General features: G+C 37.3%; 1 protein-coding gene across 1 annotated transcript in view; it reads left to right on the forward strand.

Annotated features, from left to right (window-relative positions):
• The window catches only part of LOC110211068 (uncharacterized), a 67,202-nt gene extending 51,393 nt beyond the window's left edge, over positions 1-15,809 (forward strand). Inside the window, exons 4-5 of the mRNA XM_020990265.2 lie at positions 10,526-10,734; positions 14,501-15,809. Of these exons, the coding sequence (XP_020845924.1) occupies positions 10,526-10,734; positions 14,501-14,630 (339 nt within the window). The 3' untranslated portion in view covers positions 14,631-15,809. The remainder of the gene's footprint in view (positions 1-10,525; positions 10,735-14,500) is intronic.
• The last annotated feature ends 1,110 nt before the right edge of the window (positions 15,810-16,919 follow it).

Here is a 16,919-nt window from a genome sequence, read left to right on the forward strand (position 1 = left end):
TGCCCACAGTAAATCAGATGTAATTAGTGTTCACCTGCTCTGACATAGAAATTTTCTATGAAAGGAAAAAGGAGGGACATAGTATAGCAGAAGGGAAATACTCCCCTAGTTCTATTTGAATCTAGGCAAGAGTCACTTTTGAGAGCCAATCATACAGCGAAGTTTCACAGTATTCGTAAAATAGCAAGACCAAGCTCAGAAATAACTAGGTGGGAAAATTTCATGTCCAGAGAGGAAATATCACAATGCGAAGCTAAGTTAAGAGGATCCCACCTTTGCCTTTTCAAGGTCATCCCTTCAACTGTCCTAGGCACAGACCTGTGGCAACCCTCAGAACATATTCCCTTTGAGCAGCATTAACATTTCCTTTGCAAAGGTAAACTGTTGTCTTCATTGCAATATAGACAATAATACATGAAATCAAAATTTAAAACAATACTTGAATTAAAGTTCCATGAGATTTAACCTTAAATAGCAAAATTTCAATAATCACAACACAGGGCTAGGATGATTACATTTGTTTTCTAATCATAAACCATTTTTAAGTTACTAAGCAAACTTATGAGTTCTGCACTAGCTTCTTAGAAAACCTATATAACATCTTAGGACTAGGGTATGATTGGTAACTGTCTATTATTATTTATCTCATATTAACATCAATTTAAATCACACTGTGAAGTTTCTTACACACAAAATTCTAGAAGGCTGCTCACTACTTTCTATATGTTCCTTCACTAGAATTTTTCCCTTTTTTGCTAATGAGATCAGTAGGTTTAAATGTCAAATGTTCTAAATTGCTACTTCTTCCACAAATTGGCAAGGCTTACCCTGTAGTTTTTAAATCTCAGAGCAGTTATCTAGTATACTAAAAAGTTAAGGTTTCATGACTCTTACAGAAATGTGGCATAATGGGCAGAGATATGAATTGAATCTCTTCTCTTTGTAATTTCTAGATAGACTTGTGATTTTATGGGTGTGGGTAACTTTAAAAATATATTATTATTATTCCTAACTAAAATTTAATTACCACACTCTAGCCTGGGCATGGGAGTAGATCTCAAAACCTTAAAGTATTGACCTTTTGTCCAGTTGCTAGTGTTTTGCAAGACTCAAGCACTGTTCCTCAAACTTAATCACTGTAAACCATTAGCAGAGCTCTGATAAGATTAACCTTATTCTGTATCCTTTTAAAATTGAACTTATTTACAGTTAGATGATTTTGTCCTATAACTACTTAAGTCATGGTTCTTTGTCTCTGAACTTAGTTCAGAAATTAAGCTAGCCTGTAATGAGTTAAGTTTAGAAATCCAGTTCTTCTAATCACTGTTGTGTTCTTGTCCCAAGGAAATCTGTTATTCTTGGGGAATGCAGGCAGACACTAGGGAGTCTGATCTAGTATCTTTATACCATCAAGCTGTCCTTCAAGGATGTCTGGCTTACAATGACCTTTTCCTAGCCACAGGAGGGAAGGAGAAAGTTGTTGCTAGCCTCTCATTCCCAATTTCTACCCAATCATATTGTCCCCCACAACCCAACTGTAACCAGTCATGTTGACCTCATCCCCATAATGCTGCCAATACTGTAAGCAATTATAATTTATTTGTTCCCTATCTTTGTTCTGTATTTCTATAAGGTATAGGAGGGAGCTATATTTCTACTTACGGTCTTTTGGCTAACTGAGCCAAATTAGACGCACTTTACTGTCAGATTTGTACCCTAATAAACTGTTATCTTGCTCAGAGAATATATGCCTCAGGCCACCTTTATTGAATTTCACTCATGACATCCAGTAAGATCTTAGGACTTTTAATTTCACAGATCAGGACATCTTAAGAGATCTTTCCTATATCAAATTTACCAAAAATTCTCACCATTATATATTATATTTCTAAATAAATGGTATTCAAACATTTTTACATCATCCTATTAACAATTCAATCAATAACCCTAGAGAGTACAGATTAAAAGAAAATTGATTTCTAACAATAATTCTAATACAATGATTTAAAAATTTATATGAGGCATAACTTTAAACACTTTACAATCATTTTATTTTTTGGTTCTCCCAACAACCTGGGGAGGCTAGGTGCTATTTTTATCCACTTTACAGATTGATAAACTGAGATAAATAGAGGCAAAATAATATGCCTAAGGTCACACAGCCAACAAATTTCTTGATTCCAAATAGCAATTGCAGTTTGTATTAAGCTGTAATCTATCACAATTACCCTAACAAAGGAACACACCTCACCTTAAATTAGTTTTAAGATAAACCTTAATCAAGTTAAATCACCTCTGGTTTTATAATGATAAGTGATGCCACTCAAAATGTCAATTTACTCAGGGCCATTAGATACCAGAACTTTTAAAGCCCATTGTTATCAATTTAACTTATTTTCAAGGATTCCTGGTGGCTACCTTTTCTTTATTCTCATTTAAATCAAAGAGCTGAATCTATTGCTTTGTTTTCTTAATATATCTTTCCTGTATTCTTTAAGAGGATGGCCTCAAGTCCCCCAGAGGCATTTACCATTTTCTGTAGTACAGTTATTCCTTCCAGACTGCAACTTTCCCTATCAATGTTGTGGGTTGACATAAGAAATTAAATGGAAATTTTGGGGAAGTTTTGCAGAAGCCACAGATGACACAGAAAAAGTTTAAAAACTCAGAAATGAATAAATTTTATGTATAGTATTGTATAATATCAACATATTTTATCTTTTAATATTATAATAATTCAGAATTCTCTGGTACAGAGAGAGGGCCAAAAATTTTTACACGGATTTTCCAAATCATAGAGGCACCATGCCTTTAACCCCTGCAATGTGGAAGGGATGACTGTATTAACCTTGGAAAGGTGGTGTTTTTTTTTTTTTTAATTTTTAAGGACAGAGTGATGTCTGTCTGAAATTGCCAAAAGGAAGTTTTCTCAATTCCCTCCTATCTAGTTTCCCAATCATATCCTAGATTATCAATATAACTATTACTGAACTTTTCCTTTGCAATTTTAGTACTTATCAATTAATTATTGTTAAAATTAATCTCTTGATCAATCTCTTGATCAATAACGTTCAGTGTCAACTGACTCAGTTAATAAAGCAATATTGTGCTTCAGATTTGAGTTACACAAGTTTATTCTGTTAAATCAGTTGACTAATAAAATTCTGATATAACATATGGATTTATGGGTTTAAGGATAATTAGAAGATCAACGGTAAGTGTAAAGTGCTATTGCAGCAAACAGTGCTGGAAAGGCTAATGGTGCATACTAACTTTTAAAACAAACTAACGCCTTTTGTCCTACCATATTCAGCATCTTCCAAATTTAAGAAATATAATTCATTCAAATAAATTCTAAACATACTCATTGTGGTTTCAATAGTATGTTAAGCAGCCAATTTCCTGACAACCAGAAAAGGCACTATTGCTTGAGTTAAGTGCTTGACGTAACCTATTATTCCTTTCAGTTGTCTTTATTACATTTAAAAACATATGATTTTAAAATACTTTGCCTGCCTACATATCCATTCTCCATCTTAAATGTCTGTGTCTTTTGGTCTTTGTCTTTGGTTTCCTAAAACAATAAAGTTCACAAAACATTCTTGCAAATTGAAGTTTACTTACTTTTAAGTCGGTCACAAATCTTTCTCTTTTTGTGGAGGTAATTCTTGAGAGCCAGATAAATCTAAACTGCCAGCTATTCCTGAACATCCATTGATCCGCAAGAGATGTTTGCAGTTTCAATTCATCTTTTTACTGAAGGATAGAAACAGGCTCAATTTCCCTTTTTTCTCTTTCCTCTTTAAAACAACAAACTTGTCACTCTCCAGGGACAGAGTGGTGAAAAGTTGATCCATTTTTCACTTTTCAGAATCTAGATGGAGTTTTCGCTGTAGATTCAATATTCCCCTATTTTCTTTTAAATATTTAGTTAAATATTTGATAGGTTTTAAATATATATATGATATTCTCTAATTTCCAAATCACAAGAGTTACGTTTTTCCGTTCTCAACAACATTTCTTATGCAATGATTTTACAATAATAACATATACTTTTAAATATGAATTTTTGACATTCAAAATTGATTGCATTCAAGGCCAATGTAAAGAAATCTCGATCAAATTATACTTCAAAGACAAAAAACTTATTTTTACAGTTTCCAAACATATTGCCTTGATGTCATATATTGGGTAACTGTTGCCTAGGCCTACGCTTACTTTTCTAGGCCACAAGAAAAGTTAGTTTCCTCTAGCCTAACACAGAAATACAAAAAGATACAGACACAGAGACAGAGAAGCGCCTCCTGACAATTTTCCTCCTTTACTCTCACTAAAAATGAAAGCTAAGTCTTTGCTAGCAGAGAAAGTGAACACTTCTCCTAGACTCTAAGCCTAGGCAACTTCCTAAAAATGAAGTGACAGAAAAATTTGCAACAGTTGAGACTCTCCTTTAAGTTTGATTGAGAGAAGCAATTTGATAGTGCATTAATTTTATTTATTTAATAATAATAATAATTTAATAGAAGTAATTTGATAGTATATTTATACTCTTTTGACCTCTATTTATACCAGCTCTCATAAGACGGCCTACAGACCCACCAGCTGTATCTATAGAGAAAGTCTACTACCTTGATTTGGAAGAGGTTGGGTGAAACCCAAGGTGGAGTCCATTTTCAGGGTGGCTCTCTACAAAGATCTCCATTGGTAGAAATCCACCACAGTGCTCTGGGAAGTCATGAGGGGGTTGTACCAGGGACAGGGACAGGATTATCCCAGGGACAGAGACAGGACCTCACTTGAGTCCCTTCATGGTCGCCAACTATCATGATGAAATTAAGGTAAACTGAGGCAATAAAATTTTGAGTGTGTTCTCTTTATTAACAAGGTGATCATTTGCCAATAAAAGGGGCCAATGGTTGCTCAGCAGCCAAAGACACCGAGTTAGGGATGATAGAATCTTTTATAGTGACTAATAAGATGACAAAACAAAATCTCAAGCAATGTAGGTATGTCTTCTGATTGGCTAGATGGTTCAATAAGGAGGTGGGATAAGTGTCATCTCAGCTCCTCACCATTACATCACTGGGAGATGAGATCAGTTCTCAGGTGACAGTGATGGGGTGCTCAGACTTCATTCCTAAGGTCATGTCTCTGGAAGCCTCTCAATTTCTCAGTAGGCCCCTATCCTGTGAGAAAATTTTGTCTTGTTGCAGAACACATTCTCTTATCAGGACAGAGGGGTGCCTGGCCCAAGGATTTTTGTCCATGGCTGGCCCAAGGACTCTTCCTCCCTTCAGATCCTCAAGGTCCATGCCTCTGACAACTGGTATACTCCCTACACTTTCACATCCATAGTTCCCAAAGCCACCTGGACCCTTAGATTACCTAATTAGTATCCCTGGCATTCCTTTCCCATGCCTCTTTTCCATATAAACCCCAGCACCATCCTCAATCTCTGGCAGGTTCCATAATGACCCTTGCCTGCTTTTGCTAAAGCGTTACAATAAACTTTTTGCCACATCACTAAGAAAGGGCTTGAGTGTATGAATTCATTCCAGGCACCTCCACCTTGGCATTCTCAGGGTCCCAGCACCTCCAAATCTCATCAACAGGATTTGTCTGCAGGCAATGGGAGTTGCCATAACAGTCTAAATTGATGAGATTGGCCTTTAAGCAAATTCCTCCAGAATCTGGGATGAAATTACAAGCGTGGAAGTACAAATCACAAGAATAGAATTGTGACCCAAGTGACCTGAGGTTACCTGAGTACATTTGCAGGGATTAAGGGATTTAGACTCACACAGGGAAGGAGAACATTTAAATCCATGCCGACTTTTGATTACGCCTTAACAAATAGAATTAAAAATCAATTTTTAATTTCACACTTGGCTGTTCACAAATTTTTTAGTTTAACATTAAAATTGTAAATGTTAACCATGTATCCCATGGAATTTGAAGCAAATATTTTTTTCCTAGCAAATATTTCTTTTCCCAGCAAATATATATATATATATATATATATATATATATATATGTATATATGTATATATATATACATATATATATGTATATATGTATATATATACATATATATATGTATATATATATACATATATATATGTATATATATATACATATATATATATATATATATATATATATATATATTCCCCCCCCCCTTTGCAAGGATCTGTGGATTCTCACAATCATTGCTTTGTTGTATATGTTCAATAGTTTGGATGATTTTTTTGGGGGGTCTATTATTTTCTACAGTAAAGTATATTTGGTTTTTTTTAATGTCTTATTCTTCTGGGACACCTATGACCCTTAAGCTATCTCTTTGTATCCTGTCTTTAAGACTAGTCACATTTTTTGTATAGATTTTACGTGTTCTAATTTTTTTTAAGCTCCTCTAACAAAGTTTCTTCTACTTCAGTTTAGTTCCAAATTAATTATTTTCTCTCTCAGAGCTTCTATTTCTTCAGAGATTCTCTGTTGTATATTTCAATTTTCCTATTTTGCTGTTTGCATTTTGTAAATTCTGTATCAAGAGTTATTTCTGAACAAAATTCATTCATATTTTTTCTTTTTTTAAAGTTTTATTTCTCTTTTAAACCATTGTAGAGTTCCTTGGTATTGTTCCATGATATCTGGGGATTCTGCAGGATTTTTTTTTTAAATCAGGTAATTTGGTTCATTTTTTCTCATAGTATGTTAGACTCTCTGTTTTGCTCATTCGTTCTTTTGTTCATATGAATCTTTGTATTGCTTTCTCTGTTTAGAAAGTAAGTTTTAAGTTAGGCATTTTCTCTTGGACTTTTGGTGTTTCAGCCTTTGGTCTCTCCCCCTTTCTTTAAAAAAAAAATATTTTTAGTTCTAAATTCTCTCCTTCCCTCCACTCCCTCCTCCACCCACTGAGGAGGCAAGAAATATGATACCCATTATACATACGAAGTCATGAAAAACATATTTCCACGATTGCCATGTTGCAAAAAAAAAAAAGACGAAGCAAGAAAAATAAAGTGGAAAAAACCCCCACACATATTTCATTCTGTATTCAGAGTTCATTAGTTCTTTCTTTGGAGGTGGATAGCATTTTCCATCACGAGTCCTTTGGAACTGTCTTAAATCACTGTGTTGCTGAGAACAGCTAAGTCATTCACAGTTAATTATTGTTACAATATGGTTGTTTCTCTCCCCCTTCTAAAGAAGCATAGTCTTCTGGGGATGGGCTGTTGGGCAGCCTCAGCCTCCTCATACCCCTCCCCTCCCTCTGAGACTGCTCAAATCTCTTGGGGATGCAGGGCAGGGAAGATGTACTCTTCCCCATCCCTTCCCTGAGCCTAGTTGTCCACTGGGGAGGCCAGGTAGGAAGAACTACAATGTTGCTCACATTTCTTGGATGGATTCAGAGTCAACCAATTAAAAATCTTCCAGTAAGATGTAGCTGGTAGCACTCTGAGTTATCAGCCTGTGAGATTGCCTGTACTCAGTATATCTGAGCATTCGAGAGGCTTGTGGTGGGTAGGGGTAGAGCTCTGGGGATTTCTCTGAAATTATTCCATCAGGTGTTTTTCCCCCCAAACTTTGTGTGGTGTATTCTGCATTCTTATCTCATAGATTCAGTCTTAGTTACTCTATATTCAGCACATTATTCCTTTTCATGTAGTTTTTGGGTCACTGAGGGCTGCCAAAAACAACCACTCTGTCATCTTACCAGCCAACGAGGTCTCTCCACAAATAAATAATGTGTCTCTAAGAAAGGGGTGTGCCCCTGTGATTCCTCTTCCACTATTCCTTCCTGGCCTTGAAGTCATGAGAGAAATTCCTTCAGATACTAATAGGCAATGGGACAGGGGGCAAGCCACTGACTCTCTATGGGCCTCAGGCTTCTAATCTATAAAGTAGGGATGATAATATTTTAATAATATTATTAATAATATTTAAATAATATTTTTGGGAGCAGTTCCCCACATATAACATGTAATATGTACATGGTGAGTGAAGCCTGGTACTCCATGTATCAGAGGGGATTACCACGTGTAGCTATGTATGGGGGAAAGGGATAGAAATAAACCTAGGAATGCACCAAGATAAACCTTTTCCCTCTTCTCTTTTTGTCCTGAGCTTGTGGTCTGCTAACAACAATAGTCCAGGGGAAATATGGGCAGAGTGGTGGTACCTAGATACCACTAAAGGCATTCAAAAATTGGGCTTCTATTTCTCTCAAATAATTTATGACTTGTATGGGGGGGGGCTCAATTCTGTGATTCTTTTTGGATTTCTACTCTCTTCCTGCTTATCACCTCTCCCCAACTCCCCCCTCCCCAGTAGGTGCTGGATGAGTTTAAGTGACCCATATTTGCTTTTGCTTCCCATTTTTTATAGCAATATACACAAATGGAGATTAGCATGCGAATTCTTTTTTCTAGTCATGATATGGGACAGCAAAAAAGAGGACTGAAGGAGAAGGGGGAAGGAAGGAACAGTAACAGCTCTCACGTTAAGACACCCGGGGAGTGGGTAGGAGACAGTTGAAGTGGTTTCCTTTCTGGCTTAGGGAGTGGGGAGGCGGAGGCACTTCACTGAACCAGGTTAATTCATCATCCCGCTGCCTCATCATCTTCAGCCACCACACTAAGCACATTACCTTCCACAGGAGGCAATCAGATGTTCACCATAATCCCTCTGACTGAAAGAATGGACTCTGTACCAACGTCTCTTCATATGTTTCCAAGACGGGGGGCACACCAGACTCTGTCTCTTATTCCTCATCCTTCTGGAGTCTTTCTCCCAGAATTCTCCAGAACAATCTTAGATAACTTCACATAGCCCCTCCCATAAGTCCTTGTTCCAAAGCATCCATTACTGGTGCATTCTGGGATGACTGTGTATTATAAGGCAAGGCTACAAAAAACATGTCATTCCCTGCCCTCAAGGTGCTTATATTTCACTGGGGGTATACATGTTTACAGATAAAGAAATAAAAGATGTATACAAAATCAACCCACAGTCATGAAGAGGGGCACTAACAACTAGGGGAATTAGGAAAGGACTCTTAAAGGTGGTAAGTCTTCAACTGATTCTTGGAGTGAGCTGGTTTGTTGGTGTGTGTGTGTGTGTGTGTGTGTGTGTGTGTGTGTGTGTGTGTGTAGAGGTACCTTTCCCACTTCTACCTGCTTGCGCATCCTGCCTGGAGTTAAGATTGAAGACAATTCCCATAGTTGGAGCTCTGTGCCCAACTGACCACGAGCCATCCTGGGGACCTTTCAAAATCAAAGAGAGAAATGCTACCCCGTGGAGCAAGGGGTGGATGTGAGGGGCAGAAAAGCAAAGAGAGATGGCTCTTATCGTCACCTGAGATTTTCAAGTGTCACAACAGGAAAATTATTCAACTGATAAAAATCTCATGTGTACATTGCTTTTCAATAAGACAGACCACGTTTAAGGTGACCTCTGCTGGTCTATTTCCAAACCTTGTCTATCAAGCAATAGGGGCTTTGAATGACAACTAATTTCCTTCAGACAGAGATGCGGGGAGGGGTAATTTATTTTTAAAAATGTAAAACCAAAGAAGACTTGCTTAATAGCTGGTGCTAATATGAGTTTCATAACAGCTGGATACGAAGGCCAATGTTTATCATAAAAAGAAGACTCGTGATGGGCCATATTTATGGGATTTTCTATTTTCCATTTGATGAAATATGCATGACATTTTCTCAGGAAAGCATGGGAGAAATCTCCAGAGAAGCAAGCATGTGGAACATTTTTCAGGTTCAGACTTGCTGCTTGTCACAAAAGATGTTTTTCAGCCTTGGTTTTTGCAGCTTGCCAATTGACAGTGGCAGCTATGACCAAGAACGTGCGTAGGGTTAGAATTGACAGGATCAGAAAAGGCTTGCTAACCAAACTTGTTAACCTTCGCCTGCCTGTCACACAGGCTGTCTCGGTCCAGTTGAGTTGGCCGTATTATAACAGGTGAAATGACAGTCGTAAGGGAGAAGTCCCTGAATTTCCGAGATCCCTGCTATAATCCACATGAAGACTTTGTAATATCACTTTTTGTTTTTCATTTTAAAATCATAGTTCTAGTTAACAGCTAATTTATTTCATAATTCCAAATTGTTTTCTAGAGTGGTTGAATGAATTCAAGGCTCCACCAAGAAAGCATAGGTAGGGGACAGCTAGGTGGCTCAATGGATAGAGCACTGGCCCTGGAGTCAGAAGGGCCTGGGTTCAAATCTGGTCTAAGACTAGACACTTGATACTTACTAGCTGTGTGACCCTGGTCAAGTCACTTAACCCCAATTGCCTCACCAAAAAATAAAAAAAAAAGCATAGGTATGCTTGTTGGAATTGGTTTCAAAGGGTAGTAATGAGAGTTTGGTTCTGGGGATGACTTTGTCAGATTATGTTTGAAACAGTAACACTGAATTGTAAGTTCTCTCTGACTAAAAATAAACATCAAATAAACCTGTTTTCTGTTGTAAGGTCTATTTGCCTGTCCTCGTTTGCTTCTTTTTAGAACGCCAAGAAGACTAGAATGAAAGCCCAGTCATCCAAGGCCTGGTTGGATGATTTTCGACAAAATATAAAGACCGTTAAAAGTCTCATGAATCCAGAGAGCAGCTCCAAGGTGGTGGAGAGTGACAATGAAGCTGCAGATTCCAGAAAAGGGGTTAGACATGAAGAGTTTCATATATTCTCACCTTTTGCTGGAGCAAGTTGTGAAAGGTAACAGAAGAGAGAAAAATCCAAAGTCACAATTAATGGACATTAAAGAGAAAGTACAGTGTTCTGTAGAACTGTCAATGGGACCCACTGATCCCTGCATAAGAATTCCTGTGGGTGCATGCTGACCAAATTTTAAAATTTAATGTTCTTGATTTTGTTAAATATTGCCCAATTATGTTTTAATCTGTTTTGGTTCTGTTGTTGCATGGGGTCAGTTGGCAGTTGTTTGACAACTGTAGTGTAACCTATCAATCCGTCATCAATCAGTAAACATTTATGAAGCTCCTACTATGTGCCAGGCACTGTGCTAAGCACTGAGGATACAAAAGAAACAAAAGTCCTGGGTTCCAGTCCCATCTCGGTTACTTCTTAGCTGGGTGACCTCAAATATGTATCACTTCACCTTTGAGCTCAGTTTCCTGATTTGTAAAATGTTAATAATGGTAGCTGCATAATTTAATTCACGGGTGGTTGGTGAAGGTGAATTTGTGAATCATCTAACATTATATAAATGGAAGATCTTGAGGTAGCCATGGGGTACATAGAGAGCTGGTCCCTGAGCCAGGAAGATGTGCAATCAAGTCTTGCTTCTGACACATGGTGGCTGTGTGGCCCTGGGCAAGTCAACTCTCCAAGACTAAATAGCTTGTAGAGAAAGGGCTGACCTGCTTTGGGGGAGGGAAATTCCTTATCTGGCAGTTCGCTATACAACTGAAATCATGGGTACAGTTTCTATCCCTAAATGGAAGCTATATAAAATATGTATATATGTACATATACATACATACATACATCAAATTTAAATATAAATTCTATATGTAAATCTATTTATATATTATTATTTATTTTATATATTTTAATTTATTGCAGCACATCCCCTTAAACCCCTGGGCTCAACTTCCTTTTCCCCAAATCCTTGTTTCTCACTATTCAGTATCACAGGATATTAGAGACTTTGGAAATCATTTCGCCCTGAGGTGTCAGACGTGTGATTTGTGGGCCACAGCACTCCCACATACCACTCAAACCAGATTTAAATGTAATTGAAAAATAGCTAACAAAATCAACAAAAATACAATAAAACAGATAATGGCTACATATGGTTTTCCAAGTCAATATGTCTGTCCCCAGAGATCCTTATATATACTTTAGTGATCCTCATCTCTATTTGAGTTTGACACCACTGATCTGGCTCGATCTCCTCATTTTACAAATAGCTCTGAGAAATCAAATAGCTTATAACTGCGTAGCTGGCAGGGACTAGATTTGGGATTCAAACTCAGGTCTTCTGATGCCAAATCTATACTCTTTACAACCTATCACACTGTATAGCTAAGCATGATCTTTGGAACATATTTTTCTTTCATAGAGTAACCTGGAATATATACTGCCTACCAAAGATTAAAATAAGCATTTATTAAGTACCTACTATGTGCCAATCTCTGTACTAGGGAGCAGAGATAGCAATACAGAGAATGAAACTATCCTTACCTAGATGAAGGTTATATTTTAATGGGGGAGATAAATGTGCGTAAGTATTTACATAATGATTATAAAGAAGGAAAATAAGGAAGTTTGAGAATGTATTAACATTTGGGGTGGAGGGATCAGTGAAGTCTCCCTATAGAAGGTTGTGCTTAAGCTGTGTTTTTTTTTTTAGGAAAATTTTAAAATGTAATTTATTTAAAAATTTTTTTTTTAAATTTTGAGTTCCAAATTCTCTCCCTTCCTCTAGCTCCTCCCCCACCCATTGAGAAATCAAGCAATTTGATGCCTATTATACATGTGAAATCATGCTAAACATATTTCCATATTAGCCATGTTTTTAAAAAAAGAAAAAGTAAAAAAAAATTATGCTTTAATCTCCACTTGGAATCCATTAGTTCTCTCTCGCTGGAGCTATGTTTTGAAAGAATAGAGATGCAGAAGTTGGGAAGGAGTGCATTCCAGGTATGGAATAGGGGGCAGTCAGTCCAAAGGCACAGAGACTAAACACGGCCAGGCAAATGAGGTCGGTAACAGTTCTGAAAGCCACATAGGACATACTCCCAAGAGTCCTTTACTGTTGGGTAGAGTGCACAACAGTTAGGGGGAGCATGTAATTGACAACTCTTGCTCCTATTTTGGAATAGGCGCTGGCAAGTGATTGACTGTGCCCCTTAATGGTTAAAAATTTATTTATTTTTAGGCAATTGGGGTTAAGTGACTTGCCCAGGGTCACACAGCTAGTAAGTGTCAAGTGTTTGGTCTGAGGCCGAACTTGAACTCAGGTCCTCCTGACTTCAGGGCCAGTGCTCTATCCACTGGCCACCTAGCTGCCCCATTAGTGGTTAAAAATTTAAATAACAAGGAGGTGCCTAGATAACCAGTGGAAATCCAACATGGCACTGGATTAATTTGGATTACTTGGAGACTTGGATTACTGCAGGTACTTTTAGTGATGTGTGACAATTATCAATTTTACTAAGGTCACCCTTCAAGGAATAATTAAAAAATAAATTCATGATTTCAAGTCTTAGTAACAATGAATCACAGCAAGTCAAGTCTAGTTACAGTGAACTTCAAGGGGATGTTGAAACTACTCTATTGTCCTGTCATTTCATCTTATTGAAAACTGGTTCCTCCTACCTTTTCAGCTTTATTTCACATTACTAGGTGAACGCTTCTCACACCCTCAGCTGTAGCCAAATTGGACTGCTAATTTTCCCCCAAATGCGCCAATGCCATCCATCACCTGCCTCTGTGAATTCTCAGAGGTCCTCCCCTTTGCCTGGAACGGATTCCTCCCTTATTTCCACTTTTCAGAATCCTTTTCTTCCTTCAAAGACCAGCTCAGTCCCCCCTTATCTGTGAAACCCTTCGCTGGTTCCCTTGAGCTGAAACCACTAGGGCATTTTGTATTTCTCCTTTAGTCCTATCCTTCCTTACCTTTTATTTCACATATCTCTGTCCATACCATACCCAGCGGATTATAAACTCCTTGAGGGTGGAGATTGGATTAAAAAAAAAAAACTTTAACACTATCACAGTACCTCAGACACCAGAGCTTAATAGCTATTTGTGAGGGGCAGCTAGGTGGCACAATGAATAGACCACCAGCCCTGGAGTCAGTAGGACTTGAGTTCAAATCCAGCCTCATTCACATAATACTTCCTAACTGTGTGACTCTGGGCAAGTCACTTAACCCCAATTGCCTCACTAAAAAAAAAAATAGCTGTTTGTGGTTGTTGAGCAGGTGAGCCATTGACAGAGGCATAGAAATATTTTGCTTATAGTAAAATTTTATTGGAAAGAAATTTGACCTTTAATCCTAAAGCAGTTTAGTAAACCAGCAGTATTGCATGCTTCTTCCTTTTGAAACTGCTGGCCTCCGGGAGCCCTTATAAGTTTGTTATGTCCAACGACTGTTTTTCCTCTCTCCACTCCATCACTCCATGATTAGTGGCATTTCTGATGCTCTTTCCTGCTCATTTATTATGAATAAAGACATGGAAAGTATTTTTTTCCCAATCTGTTTCTCCAGTATAGAAATAAATGCATAGTTGATGAAAAGTATCTTCATAATAACTATCTTATAGAGAGGCACACCATGATTTCTCCTCTTTAAAACATTAAAAATTCAAATAAGTAATTACTGAATGTTTATGACTTTGGTTTATGAACATGGGCTAATTGAGTCTAAAAGGCCCCTTTAATAGGTCAATTGATCAGCCCTTTGATGCCAAGTTGTATCCATACTTGAATTTGACCTTTTCTTTCTTTTCAGGGCAGAAAAAATCAAGCTGATGGTCACTGGAAACAGTTATCCTAAAGCCTTGGTTAATATAATGAACATGGAGATGAAACTTACTGCAGATAATGACCAAAGACATACTTTTGCAAGAAACTACTTCTGAATTTATTTTTTAATAGGCCATTTAATGTTTTCTTTCTATTGGAATTTAGAAAATACTTTTAGCCATGTTATTTTCAAAATTATGTTGCTAGAAATCTTTATGGGAAGAAGTATAGGTTAGATGAGATACCAGCCTAAATAATCAACATCCTCATGAGCACTGGGTATTTTTGCATTCTTAATTTCTTATGTATGTGACCTTTGACTATTTGTAACATGCTGTAATCATTATTCATTATTCACATTGCCAGGGTTACAATCAAATATTGTACATGCTATGGAGGCAGATTAAAGCCAGAATAATTTTCATAAAAACATATTTTTAGAATGTTTGCCAGACAACAGATGTATGTTAACTACTAAATAAAGTTAAATAATAACAATTGATTTTTTTTTCTCTGACACAATAGTGGAAAGACTTGATTAGCTGTCTCAAAAGCTGGAAGGAATCTTAAAGACCATTGTTTCTGAGGGTGGTTGGGTAGATTAACTGAGATGATGCTTTTCTGTAAAATGAGAGAATTGCATTCTATGGTCTCGAAAATCCTTTATAACTTGAATTCTGTGGCCCTATCATGCTACGTATTTAAAGCACTTTACAGGCTTCATAAGGCATGACATATATGTCAATTATTATCATTATCAGGTCTAGATGTTCAATTTTACAGATGAGTAAACTGAGACCCAGAAAGGGGACACATCTTGCTCAAAGTCATACAGTTAACAACTGGAAGAGCCAGCCCTAGAACCCAAGTTTATTGTTGTCTTTTAACTCCAAATCCTAGGGTCTTCCATTACTCCTGGCTCTTCCCATTAGGACAAAGGGGCATTTGGAGAAACCCAAAGCTCCTTGATTTAATGGAAAGAGTGTTTGGCCAGGAGACCTTGACTCTAGACAGAAAAGAGGCAACTTGTTAAGGAGAAAAAACTCTGGAATGAGGATCCAGAGATTTGAATTTCAATCCCAACTTTGTCTACTCACTATGTGACCTTGGACAAGTCTTTTTACTCCCTGGGTCAATTCCTTTAACTGTAAAATGAGAGTTTTGAACCATACATAATTAAGGGTCACTTTGGCTTAAGAAAAAGTCTGTGAAGCTAAGCAAAATCAAGGAAAAGAACTTGCAAAATGAGTATGTCATTTATGTGAGAGGTGATGTGTTTGCAAAAGAAAACCAACATTGCTGCCAATTTATGTGGAATTTTTGTGTAAGGGTCTAAGTGTAAAGTGTATTGTTAATGAGAGAACAGAGAATTAAAAGCTGAAACTCAAATACATTCTCTGTGTGACCTTGGGCAAATTGCTTTAACCTCTGTTTGCTTCAGTTTCCTTATCTCTAAAATGGGAATACTAATAGTACTTACTTTCCAGGCTTGTTGTGAGTGAGGATTAAATGAGATAAGTATTTGTGCTTGGAGCAGTGCCTGGCCTATAGTAAGTGCTACATAAATATAAGCTGTTATTATTATTTTTCTCAGCCAATTGCAACTGATGTGTCTTTATCCCTGCGACTGAAATGAAGCTAGGTATGCGCCCCCCTCCAAAGTAGCTCAGGTTGCCTTTGATGTTTAAACAGCTGGGTGCTCAGTTAGCAATGACTATATTTAACTAGGCTACTGTTTATTTCAACTGACTTAATAGTTGATTTGGGAGTTGGTCATTACAACTCCCAGTGCTTTTCCAGACCACAAGATACATATATATATATATATACACACACACACACACACACACACACACATACACACATAAAATCTCCTTTGACACCCCCAAAGTACCAGAAGGGAAAATGTAAATATGGAACCATGTAGTCTATAGAACGGGGGGCAAGGACCAAGCAATTTATTAAGCATCTACTATGTGCCAGGCACTGTATTAAAAGCTTTATAAATATTATCTCATTCGATGAACTCCCACAGAAATGGAGAGAGTATAGGAGCAGAGAGAAATGAAAATGAAGCAAATAAAGATTTTTTAAAAATATACATAACACACAAAAGCCACTTTTGAGTTTGTTCTGAGGGCATCTGGTGTGTATTCAGGATAGGCTGAGATCACACTCAAAGTACCCTTAGAGAATCACTTGTCTGATAGGGAAAACCTCCAGTGCTTCGGCCTTGAGCCGAGTAACAAGGTCAAAGTTAGAAGATGAAGTCATCTTTTATGGTCTGGAGGGGTTTAGCACTTGCCTTTTAAGTCCTTGGGTCTCTGGTACCTAAATCAACTTGTCATTTTCAACTTCTCCAAAAGGCAGGAGGTGTTGACTCTTCCTTGCCTTCCTCCTCTCAG

Source organism: Phascolarctos cinereus, unplaced genomic scaffold (assembly GCF_003287225.1).
Source record: "Phascolarctos cinereus isolate Bilbo 61053 unplaced genomic scaffold, phaCin_HiC Scaffold_1;HRSCAF=81, whole genome shotgun sequence".
Classification (NCBI taxonomy): Eukaryota; Metazoa; Chordata; class Mammalia; order Diprotodontia; family Phascolarctidae; genus Phascolarctos; species Phascolarctos cinereus.